The sequence below is a fragment of the Osmerus mordax genome, chromosome 14 (assembly GCF_038355195.1).
Source record: "Osmerus mordax isolate fOsmMor3 chromosome 14, fOsmMor3.pri, whole genome shotgun sequence".
In the NCBI taxonomy this organism is placed as follows: domain Eukaryota; kingdom Metazoa; phylum Chordata; class Actinopteri; order Osmeriformes; family Osmeridae; genus Osmerus; species Osmerus mordax.
The window spans coordinates 984,397-998,883 of NC_090063.1; the positions used below are offsets into that span (position 1 = coordinate 984,397).

At 40.2% G+C, this 14,487-nt stretch overlaps 2 protein-coding genes and 1 pseudogene across 8 annotated transcripts in view; all 3 read right to left on the reverse strand.

The window, feature by feature from the left end:
- golga2 (golgin A2) overlaps positions 1 to 6,494 on the reverse strand; it is a 119,511-nt gene extending 113,017 nt beyond the window's left edge. For 3 of the 4 annotated variants that reach the window (XM_067249818.1, XM_067249819.1, XM_067249817.1), the window contains exons 1-2: positions 6,423 to 6,488; positions 4,982 to 5,098 (exon numbers count right to left, since the gene is read on the reverse strand). In XM_067249818.1, coding sequence (XP_067105919.1) covers positions 4,982 to 5,098; positions 6,423 to 6,470 — 165 coding nt within the window. In that variant the 5' untranslated portion in view covers positions 6,471 to 6,488. Of the gene's footprint in view, positions 1 to 4,981; positions 5,099 to 6,422 lie in introns of all 4 variants that reach the window. The other variant, XM_067249820.1, reaches the window with a different exon arrangement.
- Positions 6,495 to 7,338: 844 nt separating this feature from the next.
- Positions 7,339 to 10,262, reverse strand: haus4 (HAUS augmin-like complex, subunit 4). Of its 4 annotated transcripts, none has more exons than XM_067249842.1 (9): positions 9,936 to 10,262; positions 9,568 to 9,707; positions 9,318 to 9,449; positions 8,949 to 9,089; positions 8,750 to 8,843; positions 8,497 to 8,639; positions 8,217 to 8,347; positions 8,058 to 8,121; positions 7,339 to 7,946 (listed from the first exon to the last, which is right to left on the reverse strand). In XM_067249842.1, exons 1-9 carry the CDS (start codon positions 10,003 to 10,005, stop codon positions 7,872 to 7,874), a joined length of 990 nt encoding a protein of 329 aa, XP_067105943.1. In that variant the 5' UTR covers positions 10,006 to 10,262; the 3' UTR covers positions 7,339 to 7,871. The 4 variants fall into 4 exon arrangements, with proteins under 4 accessions (XP_067105943.1, XP_067105941.1, XP_067105942.1 ...); XM_067249840.1 differs by having other exon boundaries at positions 8,058 to 8,126; XM_067249841.1 differs by having other exon boundaries at positions 8,497 to 8,642.
- A 509-nt stretch (positions 10,263 to 10,771) lies between these two features.
- Positions 10,772 to 11,593, reverse strand: LOC136956034 (elongation factor 1-alpha, oocyte form-like; annotated as a pseudogene).
- Positions 11,594 to 14,487: the final 2,894 nt, after the last annotated feature.

The window sequence follows — 14,487 nt, forward strand, 5'->3', positions numbered from 1 at the left end:
TTAGTAACGTCAGTGACTGTTGCTAGCCAATTAGCCACCGTTAGCTTCACTTTTCGCCACAAAAACGTAACTTCAGCCTAAACCATGCAACGGAACGTAAATCCCAATAGAAGCAACTCAATCGCTACCAAGACGAAACTTTTGACACCTAGGTTGTCTATGTAGGCCAAATATTGACTGAGTTTTAGGGGGGCAAAAAGAAATACAAATAATAATAATATATATGTGAGAGAACAAAGGTTGTGCCCTTGCCGAAGGCAAAGCACACCCAATAACACACATATTGCATATATAAATCACAAGAATAAACAGTAAAAATACAAATACAAGTTTGTTAAATACAATTATTTAATAAAAATGTTTACGTTTGAATTTTGGCAGGGTAGGCAGTGCCTACCTTGCCTACCCAGACTGCACGTCACTGCCCACAAGTGCTGAACAACGCCGACACACAGTGCTTGTCTTATACACCACTCTCTCGTCTGTACTACTCTAACTGAATGGGAAAGCGAAGTTTTCCCAAACTTTCAATCTTTAAAAGGCTGGCGGGTCCTCTATCTCTCGTGGGTCGCCACCACTCGCCATACTCATCCTTAGTGCTGCTAGCTAGCCCATCTCTGACTCACGGCGGCGGCAATCAGAGCTTCAGAGCTACAGATTAGATGTCCCTAAAGAACACGAGTATCTAACAGTAGTTCCGCATTACATTAATTAATTTGCACGCGAGTTTTATTTATTTTTATACCGTGTATTCTCCGTGTAATTTCATGCACCGAACCGTGAGGTCCGTACCGTACCGTACGAATACATGTACCGTTCCACCAAGCCGAACCACTTCCAAATAACTGAAGACGAACCCTTATTATCAATAGTTTCTTCATTGGAAGTTGCTCCCTCGCCATGGCTTCGCTGCCACTGTTTTCGGCAATAAGACTCATTTTCCGCAGTTAACATTAGCTATTCCACATGAGGTGCTCAGTATATTTTAGTGAGCGAAGGCTACCATTTCTCCGCAACTTCCTGCTGCATCACAGAAATTAAATGAACTGCTGTTCCTAATTATTCTCTTTCGACATTATTGAAAATCAATTAATGTTACGATAATTTTATTGAGGGAAGTCTTTACTTCGATAAAAAAAAAATATCTCCCAGCCCTAGCTGTAAGAATAACATGAAAAAATATATAGATATGGGTTTTTTTTTTTTAAGATCTGTACTCGGTATCGGCTGATACTGCTTCTAGCGATCAGTGATCGGGCCCAAAAATCCTGATCGGAGCACCCCTAAAAATCCCATAGCGAATGGGATGAGCGGTTACGTGACACTGACACAGTAAATTCTGAAGTTACATTTTCCAAATAGGTTAGAAGAAATGTTGACGTCACTTATTGTTGTAATTACATGTTAGCTTGTTAAAGTCTTTCCAAATTGTAAACCGGAGGCTTTGACTGCATCCCTGTTATGCCGCCATGGTATCAGAAATAGGGCTGTACAAAATTTTAGGACGTCTATGTGATTGTTAGAGTGCATGTCGGAGAATAGCACGCTTCACACCGCAGTTGAGATTGTGCGTCTTTGAGAAGTCGTATAGCTAACTTGTCAGTTAATTTAAGCCTGTTATTGTATTAGTCTATAGTTATTGCTAATTTAAATTAAGTTAACTGGTGATCTTCGTTGTTTGTATTATTCCCCTGCTAGCTAAATTGCACGTCTGTTGATTTGATAGCGATTGTTGCCTTTGCTTACGTTTGTAATTTCGGTGCATTACTATGCAGAAGTAGTTTTTTTTTGTTTTTGTTTTTTTTTGTTGTAACATTCATTCATTCTTCCACAAATGAAAACTCTAATCAACCATAAAAACAATCGTAAAGAAAAATATTAATTATATATAAAACTGTACAAAACAGAATAAGGAATAACAGATTAAGGACACTCAGTCCTCACTGTCAGTGTCAGGACAGTTATCTTCCAGTTCCTCAGTTTCTTGTGTTGGCACGATTACAACAACGACATAAGCCTGTGCAACACAGTCCTGCAGAAAAACATGAACATCTGCCTGTCTCCCACGCACTTTTGCAGCCACAGTGTATCACATGCAAAACACTGTCAGGGACCGAATTTCTGTTACGTGCAAGGTCCCATCCTCTATTTACCAAACATATCCATCCATGTTGACAAAAAGCAGCTACCTTATTGGTGTAGAACGATCACGTGTCGAACCATGCCACCAAAATCCTATTACGCTCTGAAGAAACTAGTTCTGCATAAAACATAGACGCAACGATAATCGACTGGAATTTCAGCGACAAACCTTTTTTAGGTAGCTTAGCACGACTCGTTCTTTTTTAGGAGCTAAAGATTGTGCAGATGCCAGACTGTGGAGCGGGAATCATTTTCTAAAAGACTTTTCGTGGTTCACCTTGCGGCCTATAATGTATTTTTCTTTGTTAGCTAGCCTGTTTATGTTCCTGTATCGCCCGTGTTACAAAAATGCTGCCCCCCCCTTCCTCAGTTACGACGCACTAAATTCTAACAAATATATTTTTTAGACGCTACACATGTTATACATCATTGGAAAGCTACGATTCTTGTGCTTGTAGATATGTAAACCATTTCAAGATCGAGTCACAACAACAAGTTTAGTCAACGTCTTTGTCCAGTCACCACTTTGGTGTTGTTTACAAAGCCAAACATCTCTACTTACCCTCAAAGGTTCTGTGTCGTCCAGGTACGCAAACAACACATCAAAACTTGATCTGCGTACATTCCCAAGGGTTCAAAGTATCTAACCATGTAAAGTAATTCGTCCAAATACAATGTTTTACGTTCATGAATAGCCATTATCCTTTGTTTCATTATGCAAGTTAGCCGATGGAAGAAACAACTTGTTCACATAAGTGTTCTGTTCTCCGGTTAGCAACGGAGTATTTACGATATGAAGGAATCAAAATGTCCGTTGAACCCTCCCCTTTTGATTGACACCTTGTTTGACCCAATAGGAGCTTCCATGCCCCGTTGACAGCCCTCTAAAGCCAATTAGGTCTGTGCGTCCTGCCCCCCCCCCGCCCCCCCCCCCCCACACTCTTTCTAAACAAATTTCTCGAACTGGCTTCGACTGGCTCTGAAATGAGCTCGTTAGCCTTGTAGCTGAAAGCTAGCTGAAAATGCCAATACCTCATTTGTATGTGTCTGTGGAGCCGTCAAAATAAAAGTCGATTGCGCAATAGGGTTGAAAGAATCAGTTTTCTTTGTGCGCCAATCCTGGGAATCAGATAAAGCACTCCAATGTGTTCATGCTTCAATTTTTGTGTTTCAGTAATACTAATTAGGGATTTAGCTATTATATATGATAGTTCTAAGTACCACCTTTCATTAGAGATAACAATTATGAAAAATAATACCTTTTATCCTGAGTATTTGACCTTGGTTACAAAGGGTCATTTTGGAGTCTCCAAAAGGCCCTTTTAGAAAATGAATGGATGTACTCTTATAAAAACATGTGTCAAATATGAATATATTGTGGTATTATGTTTGACTTTTGATTTGAATTGGGTAAGGCTTCAACCTGTGGTCCAATTTAGTCTTCCAGCTAATACCTACCACATCTAGGCCTCTTCAGGCCTCTGTTTTCAAAACAAAATCTAGGCGGAAATAGAAATTTTCACTTTCCTTGTGTTCAAGCTTCTATTACTCAACACTAGTAGGACTGACAGGGGTCCTGACAACAGGGGACATAACTTCAGAGTGTCAGCTTTCAAAAGAGATCATTTACATGCATGTACTCCAAATGGTTCAAGAACAGCTTCCAATTTACTTTGGGTATGCTGTTTAGGCGTTTTCAGGCAAATTTAACAGGATTCTTAAAAGGCTAGCCAGTATTTCATCAATAAAATAGTCTTGGATTTTCTGTATTGCACTGACAAATAATATTGTTCCTGTGCCTATTTTCGTCTGGCTATAGCCATATCGTTTGGCTCGCAAGAGATCGCTTAGTGCAGCTCAGTCAACTTAACATAGCCAAGAGTTGAGCAAAACTGGCATCATCTCATTTTATATTTATCCAAACAACGTCAATCGCAGAGCTGCACTCCGTTAAATTATAAAAAGGATAATTGCGAAATATTAATTTTTCAGAGTGCCCGGTTCTTGAGATAATTGTTGGAAAAACACTGCCCTAAAATCCCATTCAAGACACACACAGAGATTCCTGGCATTATTAGAGATATTTCAGATAAAGGGGACATTAAACAGAGGGTTTTATTGAAAAGCATCCACTCAAAAATGCTTTGGCAAAGTGCATTGGGCATTTAACAGCAGGTGTGCCTGTGGAGCGGGGCTGTGTGGTCAACCGGGCGGTCAAATATGATCAAATAGTGATTCCAGCTAAGTACTGTAGCTAGCTACCCAGCCTGCCAGACTATCTGCATGGTAAACAGCATTATACTCACCATAGATACACTTGGTTGCTCACGCAATTCAATGCATGTCATCCCCTGTTAATGTTTGAGTAATGAGGTGATTTTAAATGATAAAGTTTGTCTTGAGTTACTACTGCTAATATCAGCTTCTCATCGTTTGACATTGTCTCAAATCAAAGACATGTTTACCGGCCGGCATTAAAACAGGAAGGAGGAAGGAAATAGTTAAGTATTAAAGACCGCCTCGTTTGATTTGATTGGCCAAGTTTGACATTGACGAGCGCCTTTTCGCCACGCTTTTTTGGAGAAGTTGGGAATGTTTTAACTTTCATTAAAAAGCGCAAGAGAGCACGCTCTGGCGCACTGTATCATGGGAAGCAATGTGTTTATAAGGACCGAGTTTTTAAAAACCCTGTGTGATCTGACCCTTAAGGGTATCCCTGACAAGCAACTTCTGCTTTCCCAACAAAATACCTACAAGTGAAAATTCACAAGGTGCAGTGTGTCCTGACTGAGACAATAGATATGTAGGCAAAGCTACATAGCAGGCAGTCATGACTCACATTGTCCAGACAGTGTCTGTCTCCCAAGGGCTCATTGCCTCCTCCCTTCATCTTTCTCCTCTTCTTTGCCCCTCCTCCTCCATTGGCTGGGGAACTCTTCAGCTGAAACTCCTTAAGCTGGCCACAAAAGCAAAAAGAGGGACAATAGTGTCTCTGAACGTTTAACTAACTGTGATACTACTACGATGAATACACACACATTTGCTGTTTGAAATGTGGAATGACATGAGAAAGCGTCTCTGTAGATAGCAGTCATGGGCCAACAAATTGCTACAGGGAATGCCATATCTCATCTCAACCATGTTGTGATCACCACAACTACACATACAAAGCCTGGGCTAGTGCTCACTGTGTATGCCCAGTATTTGTTCGTTTTTTAACTTTCTCTTAAACAGCATGTAATGGTGGAAGATGGGTAACTAGATGCCTGTCACAGCTGAAACTGGGACCGTAACGGGTGATTGGGGCGTTTACATGTCAAAACCGCACACTCAGGGCTTGACCATGTTGGTCGCAATTTGCAAACATATCGAAATTGCATATATGCTCCAAAAATTGCACTATAGCTAGTTAGATAGCTTGATAACTAGCTAGCTCAATACCTCTGCCTTACAGTAGAGATGGATGGAGGAGTAACAGAGAGCCAGGAGACCAAATTTCAAACCCTAGCGGCAGAATGTGTAAAGCCGTGTAGAGCTGGTGTTGTTTTTAAATAAAATAGATCTTTAACACATTTTGTTGTTATACTCCTTAATATTCGGTGGGTGCTCCTGGTGCAACTTTTAAAAGTTGTGAGCACCAGTGTTAAGTAAAACAGTTCATTTTAAACCCTGACCATCTTCAGTAACTAGCTCGAATTCGAACACCGCTGGCGCATTGAGAAAATGTAGGCTACAAAGCCTAACTAGCTAGTTTAAGGCCGGGCTCACTTTTAGTTTTGCTTGGCTGCCAAGCCTACAAAGTTACACCTTCCTCTGACTGCTGACAGTGCGGTAGCTTGCGTCTACTCCGCTGACTGTACCTAGCTAGTTGACAAGGCTAGCCTAGTTATAATCACATCAAGTAGCTAATGTGGCTCTAGCTAACCAACTAGAGCTAACATTAGTCATCTATCATTATGAAACAGCTGAGAAAGAGGCTATTTAAACAAAAAAATGTCTATAATCTTATCAATTCCTATCTAGCTAGCTACCTGTCCTAAATATGCTATTTATTCGTCAGAAGGCGAACTAATGCTAAACGAGGCCCATGCAAAACCCCCGTTTTTCGTGCGCAGTGTGCTTGTAGACAGGCTGTCGGAGTAGGCTAGTAAATGAGAGTTGAGAATGGCGGGTCCGGCTGCTTACAAGTTAAGAGGGTGATGGAGTGACAATTTAACCTATCTTGAAAACAAGAAATTACACAAAACAAACATTGCCAATTCCAGAATAACATATTTCACCTTTTTCTTGGCAGCTGCGAGTTTGATTTGTCTGCTTTGGTCGGCCATCCTTCGCGTCCAGCAGGCGAACCGCCCCACGTCATCACTTTGGGATCTGTGCGTGGTGTTATAAACATCTCGCCGCTAAAAGGCGCTAAAACTCCCTAGTGACAAACTTTCAATTGTCATGCTGTAGTTGTTGTTTAGACACAAGTCACTGTAAACATTCAGACCGCAAACTAAGCTAAAATGCTGCACCTTCGAGAGAGACCTTCGATGATGCCGAGGCCTACCAGTCAGTCATTTGATTTTTTTTAAATAAATGAGTCAAATAGACCAAGAACCTTGGTAACTTCTACATAAAACCTTCAGCAAAATAGACCTAGGATGAATTCGGGTAATCTGGGACATTGGGTAATGTGGGACACCTAAACTCCACTGTGTGTTTTTTCCTGCTATGACAATGTATTGTCCATATAATTTCTACTCTAGGTTTAGCATGGATGTTATGTGACTGAAATCACAAAACTTGGTGTGGTGTCACAGAAAGGGGCAGGGCAATTGTCAATCAGGAACTCCCATGAGAAAATGCATGCCAAAAAAAAACCAACTGATTACTCAAATTCACCCTGTGTAAAAACCCTATCTGGATAAACAACAGCAGCTCACTCTTAACAAATATAATACAAGTAGGCATAATGTAATGCACGCTAATCATTAAGTGGATGCATTATACAATCTAACTGCTCGTTACAAATTCTAAGGAAGCTAACCAAACCATTTTGAGAGATTAATTTGTTAATTCAGAGATGCTTAAATCTGTAACTGCACTTTTTGCTGATAATCCACATAGTTCTGAGGTGTTCAAAGAAAAGGTTTAAAGTCTATAGTTTTTTCACAGGGATAGCTCTTTTGTCTTGGAAAGTCAGACCTCACATTTTGATTTAATTCACATTTATTTAAACTCATATTCGGTACCAATTTTAATCAGATATTCCAAATAATTTATACAAAATTATTGATGGGGTTAATGCATGCATTTCATCAGTACAGTTTCAAATCTTTGATTTGAATGTGACAAGTTTACTGCAAACTACAAAATGACTGGCATACTGTATGGAATCTACATACTATAAGCTTAACTGCTCAAGGAAATATTTTGCCAAATTGTGAATCAATTGTGTTGATGAATTTGTAGAGTGAATTGGAGAGTAAGAATTTTTGGAAAAGAGGAAAAGTAACACTTTTCTTTAATTAGCCTACAACAGCTTTCACTGCTTCTCTTTTTCTGTGAATAAATTGATGCTTGGGCCTGAGCTCTAAACAGGCGTTTGGCAAGTTGTTGTCAATTGTCAGTTTCCCTAGTTTGTGGGGTAGGAGAATTCTTTTAAAGCCCAATTCTTGGTGTCTATCTCCTGGCGCAGTCTGGAGTACTCCTCTGCCAAAACCTCAAATTCCTTGCCGAAGAATTCAAAGGAAGACAACATTGAGTCTACTGCATGTTTCTCTCCCTGGGAGGCCTTCAGCTCTGCTTCCAGCTTCTCTCTGGAGTAAAGACACATCAATCTTAATGAGAGGGACACTGTTTTGAGAAGCAGGGAGAATGGAAAACATGGGTATTCCTTTACTCCTGTGTGCACAGATAGCACAACTCACGTGATTTTTCTGTGGGCTGATATTGTGTCTTCGGTGTATGTGTCCAACTGAATCTCCATCATCTCTGCTCTGAATAATACAGTTAAGTTAATAGACAACTGACTCAGCCAAAAGATTAACACTGCTGTAATCATTGAAAGTGAGAATAAGGGATCATACCGGATCTTCTGGATGACAATCTCACATTTGGCCTCAAAGTATTCAATCTTATTCTTATCTATTTCCTTCTGTGCTTTCAACCTGTGGTCCAGGATCAGAGATTGCAGAATCTGGATGCACCCAAACAGCTCCTTTTAAGAATAAATACAATTGTGAGTGATGTAAGGACAACAATCGTGTCAAGAAAAAAGTGATGCATTTTATACTTAGTCTACTTATCTATCCCAATTCAAAGGACGGTGACCAAACCATATGGAGACACCCACTGGTGTCAACTCACAGAGATGTAGCAGCACGTCTGCTGTTGCAGTAGGGCTGCGCTCTCATAGCTTTTCCCTTTCAAACACACTACTCTCTTGATCTTGCCATCCAGCTGCCCAGAAAGATGTAACAGCTTCATGTTCTTTACTCCCTCTCTCTCATCTTCTGGACAAAGATAGGATAAACTTAAATCACTATTTAAGCACACATGGGTCAAATACAGTCATTCAAAAATGTGCCTCACAATTAATGCAAGATCAATCTATCCATACCCCCAGGGTGATAGTAGGACAGAAGGCTGAAACACTTCTTAAGGAAATGCTTCTCCAGTTCTCTGGGCAGTCTTTGCCTTGTTTTCCACAAATCCTAAAGAAAAAATTGACCAAACTGTACCATACTGCGTGAAACAAAAACATTACAGAAACTGTGTGTATACTCAGATAAAGAGACACAAAAAGAAAGACAGCAGACCTTCTGTGTAGATGCTAGGTCTAGAATCTGCTGGGCATCCAGTCCTAGCAGTGGGGGTGAGTCCTGCTTAAAATAATCACTAAGGTCCAGCTGCCTGACACACTGACCAACCAGCAAGTTATGCTTCATTGTCTCATAGAACTGTAAAGAAAAAAAATATATTTTCTAGTAGGAAATACTTTTAGTTAACATGGATAAGGCTTTATTTTAGGTATAATTGTCAACTTTAAAATGTCCTTAAGGGTGTAATGGATATTATTTGGGCAAATAAAAAAGTTATGACTATGTGTCTTCTGATTATTTAAGATTTAATTGTTATATAGAGTTGTTTATTGAACTGGAAAGTACAAAATCAAAGACTGACTATACCATGTCATCCTCAGCTGGGACATTGGAGAGGTGCTTTCTGACAGAGTGCTCAAAGACCATTTCCCGCAGTAGCCTGTGCAGGCTTTCTGAGCACAGCCACCTCAGCCTCTGTGTTTGCAGGTCTCTCTCAGCCTAAATAAAAATTATGAATAGCAAAATCCAAGCACCCCACACAGACACACACAGGGGTTAATAGCAACACCAGCAGTGACATGACACCTAAAAATGGCATCTACCTAACTGTGCATACCATTTCCAACTCTTTCTCCAGTTTGAGAGTCAGACCATGGCATTCCACATGCTGTGACAGCATTGCCAGGAGCTTGCAGAATCGTGGATTTTGGGTCAAGTCTTCCCGTATCATCTGGCACAACGGAAAGGACGCAAGGACTAGGGAATGATAGGAAAATACCAAACTTAAATAACAAAAATGTGTTTTTTTAAAGAACTAATAGACTCCTGAACCACAATATGTAGACCTTTTTTATATAACATGTAGGCTATGCCTCAATTTGGAAGCAGTGACTAATGTGATGCGTTGTCTACAACAAACCCATTATACCTACAGTAGCTGGTGACAAATACTTATAAGTAACTTCAATTATGTGGTATAATTACCTTGCTGATGCAAGTTGTCCACTTTACAAAGCGATGGGCCTACACTCCCAGAATCAGCATTTGCAGACATAACCGAGTAGGCTAACGCTACTATAACTGGCTACTAGTAGCTAATGTTAGCTGACTATCCGCTTTGATTGCACACTTCGCAATGTTCCTGTTCTATCAGTAAGCATGCAAGCACGACCCTAAAACTGGATTAATTAGCGGTCAAATTAGCTTTTCATTTGTTAATCACAGAGTATGGCCACATGCAGTTAATCCATTAACTTTCTCAAGTCGCCTAGCTGCAACCAAAAGGCAGCGTTATCTCCTTCCTCGGGGTGGGACGTGTGGCACTGACGCGTCGATGCTTGTGTCGCAAACACTGCACGGTTTTGGAGCGAAAAGGGAAAAAAACAACAACAAAATATCAAATCAATCAAATAATATAACATATAAGGTTAAGTAAGTTCAGTTCGATTATGGTTCGTTGACATCGTGGGAAAGTGATTTTGCATATCATACAATTCTTGTGCTTTTCTTCCGTTAACCAATTTTAAGGACTTGGTATAATTTATATTAATTTAAGAAAAACGGAAAATTGGGGGAAGCTTTCAAGACTGCATTTTTATGGATATAAAACTGTGCCATACACAGTATAACATTGCAACATAATTCCTTTGTAATCCATTATTAATCCTGTATTATAAAATATGTATTTTTGATTACAATGTTATTATGCCATTTGGCAAATGTTCTGTACCTTTCATGTACTAAAGAGTATCAATGTTGCAATGTATGGTTTGTACATTTTCAATTAAAAAAAAAATTCAAGGTATTTTGAATTTCAAGAAATTCAAAATACCTTTATTAGTTACCAGCAGCTTTCTTGCCATTTACTTTGTGGCATCAACAGGCGCAGTTCTAAACCATTACCAATTCAAATTTTAACAAATGAAAGAGGCACTGTTATTCTAGCGACAACACCACAAGGGCTTTATCCGTGTTGGGTTATTTTCCTGCGAAAACTTTAGCAATGGGTTTTAATCAGCATTAACCAGTCCTTTAGTACAGAATTCAGGTGCTGAGGTTCTGAAGAATGTTGGGCAGCAGAGCCCGCGACCTGAGGGGCAACCTGTGGCAGCAGAATTCACTTTTTACCACCAGCCTTCTGTGGAGACTTGGTGACCTTGCCACCAGCGGCGGTCTTCTTGTCAACAGTCTTGATGAAGCCGACGGCAACTGTCTGCCTCATGTTACGCACGGCAAAGCGACCAAGGGGAGGGTAGTCGGAGAAGCTCTCGACACACATGGGCTTCCCTGCATGGGATCATCTCAACAATTGCTGAGTCTCCGGATTTGAGGGCCTTGGAGTTGTCCTCAAGCTTCTTGCCGGAACGACGGTCGATTTTCTCCTTGAGCTCACTGAACTTGCAGGCGATGTGAGCTGTGTGGCAATCCAGAACAGGGGCATAGCCCTGGGAGATCTGTCCAGGGTGGATCAGGATGATGACCTGGGCAGTGAAGGTGCCAGCATTAGTAGATCAGATGACCGGTGGTGGTGGGCTTCCCGAAGTCGACATGGCCAATGACCACGATGTTGATGTGGATCTTTTCCTTTCCCATTGTTTTAGTTTCGGTGTTATTAGATCACACGGCCACTGCAGCTGCCCCCAGCCAGGTAACAGAAAGAGCCCTAGCTCCGAAACTCGTGCACGCTTGCAACTAGCTGTAAACGTCATACTTTGCGACAACCAGTCGTGAGCGTGTGAGCTGGAGTTAAGGCATTGCAGAAAATTGGCAGAATGTGGTACGATGGTATGAAGTCCGATCAAGAAGCAGATACATAATAATATACAAAAATAAATGCTATTAGTACTGTAGTATTCCTTTCACTTAGTTTTTTGAAATATCACTATTTTAGATGGAACATACGTTCCACATATGACTCAGACTCACCAAATATACGTTGTTCTTTTTGCTTCGTGTTTTAGTATGACTGCTTAAATATTGTGTCGGATTAAAGAAACTATAAACTTGAATATCTGGCTCCGTCGTTCTTCTAGCTCGGCAAAGCAAGCTAAATAAAGCCTATACCTATGTTAGGCTACTATTATAATGATGATGAGTGTTGCTTACTATTACTAGCTTACAGTTTTTTGCTAATGCCATCGTTGTGGTGTTAACTGACATCAAATTATAACAATATAACGACCATAACAATATTGTGGTTGACATGATTTATTCATCTTCGTCTGTGGAGGCGCTAGGGCCTGTTAAGGATAGTGTAACTGGGTAGTGGAGAATATTACAAGGTTAAACATCGGACCAAGTTATTTGTAGTTTAAAGGTCCTGTAAAGTGGACATGGAAACGAGTTTTAAGTTCGCCACACCACAGAATAATGTGTTATTAACTACCCATCCAAATTCGAATGAAAAAATAACACCGACAAGTAAAAGTTAAATTAGGCTTTGAAATCGTGAAAAAATCAGCAGTCTTCTCTGCTTGAGACTGGGGGGGCGTGTCGCCTGAAGGAGCTGAAGCTCCGCCCCTCGCTGCCTAGTGCCTACCTCCGACCCAGATAATGGATGCTATGTCAAGCCGAACAAAACCGTATAGAACTAGAGAGGATACCATTTCTGGGGAAATTGTAGGGTGTGCTTGCGTCGGTTGCACAGGGGTCTGTATATTTTATATAAAAATGCATCGGGCCTACTTATTATTTATAAAGATTACATAGATTTAAAAGCATCTTTTTTTTGCTGCTCATTTACAACTCAAAATACGAGTGAAGTGTAGAATGAAATATGATGTCTTCTCATTTCCCCTGCAAGAGGCAGCTGACAGGCTGAATCAAAACGAATTTGGCAGACCGGTGTAAAAATGGACCTAATCTCTATGACTTAAAAGTCCTTTTAAGTTGTCCCTTCTCGTGATATTTTCAGGCATTTAGCCTACTCATATTGCATTCATTCATTAATAAAGAACCCCTTTGAAGATTATTCTACGACTTTACCGGCAGAAGATAGAATCACGATTCAAACAGTACCATCTGCTAACTGAAAATATGCCCCCAAAAACGTAAATAAGCCTGACATTTATTTAGTGGAAAATCGCTCATTCATAAAAAGCTCACTGGTAGCGATCATTGTCAGTAACAACGCAAAATGCGATATAGCCCTGTGTGGAGAAGCTGCCCCGGTAAATTGTACTACTACGGTACAGTACTAAACTACTGCTGTGTTCGTCTTGGTAGCGATTGCGTTGGTTGAATTGGATTTAACGTTCCGTTGTACGGTTTAAGCTGAAATTAATTATTTTCATGAACAGATTGACAACGTTTAGGCTGTGGCAATGAAGTTCAGGTTAGTAGTTAGATAGACTTTTGATTTAAGTAAGGGGAGTGCCGAACATGTTCTGTCGCCTTTTGACTTCCTAAACAGCTGTGTAGTGTAGATTGTTGTAGTGTGTCTCACGTAAGCTACAGCGTTGCAGTGAGCTACACTGGTTTGAAACGACAGGTAATGGTAATTTCACCAACAAATCGTTTACTAATGTCAGAATAAATCCTACAACGAAAATGTATATGTGAGGAATGTTTATTTTAACGATTAAAAACAGATAACGCTACATCATAGACCACTGTAGTATGTGTTGCCCGGGCAACACAGGCTAACGTCATGATGCTAATACTTCAGTGAAATAGTAGACTACTGTTTCCGAAAGTAGATGTACTTCCTTAATAATATCAGCTTATATTGTACATTACACATCACAATTGTGTGTCATATCACAAAGTAAAATGAGTAAATAGTTATCACCCTGGCCTCTTTTCTTGTGGCGTTTCTGCAGCTGCCTTGCAGTAAAGCTGTAGTTAGCCTAGCTATCCCCCAAGTTAACAGATGCGAAACGAATGTTCTGCCAAAGGTAGTCATGCGTGTTTTCGTGATGTTAGTGACGTAGTGACGCAGTGACGTTAGTAACGTCAGTGACTGTGGCTAGCAAATTAGCCACCGTTAGCTTCACTTTTCGCCACAAAAACTTAACTTAAGCCTAAACCATGCAACGGAACGTAAATTCCAATAGAAGCAACTCAATCGCTACCAAGACGAAACTTTTGACACCTACGTTGTCTATGTAGGCCAAATATTGACTGAGTTTTAGGGGGGCAAAAAAATAAAATAATAATAATTATAATAATATATATGTGAGAGAACAAAGGTTGTGCTCTCGCCGAAGGCTTGAGCACACCCAACTAGAGAGGGTACAATTTCTGGGGAAATTGTAGGGTGTGCTTGCTTGCGTCGGTTGCACAGGGGTCCGTTTTTGAATGAAATTTTTACAACTGATATTTCTGTATATGTTATATAAAAATGCATACTTATTATTTATAAAGATTACATAGATTTAAAAGCATATTTTTTTTGCTGCTCATTTACAACTGAAAATACGAGTGAAGTGTAGAATGTAATAGATGTCTTCTCATTTCCCCTGCAAGAGGCAGCCTCATCGTTGAATCAAAACGAATAAATTTGGCAGACCGGTGTAAAAATTGACCTAATCTCTAT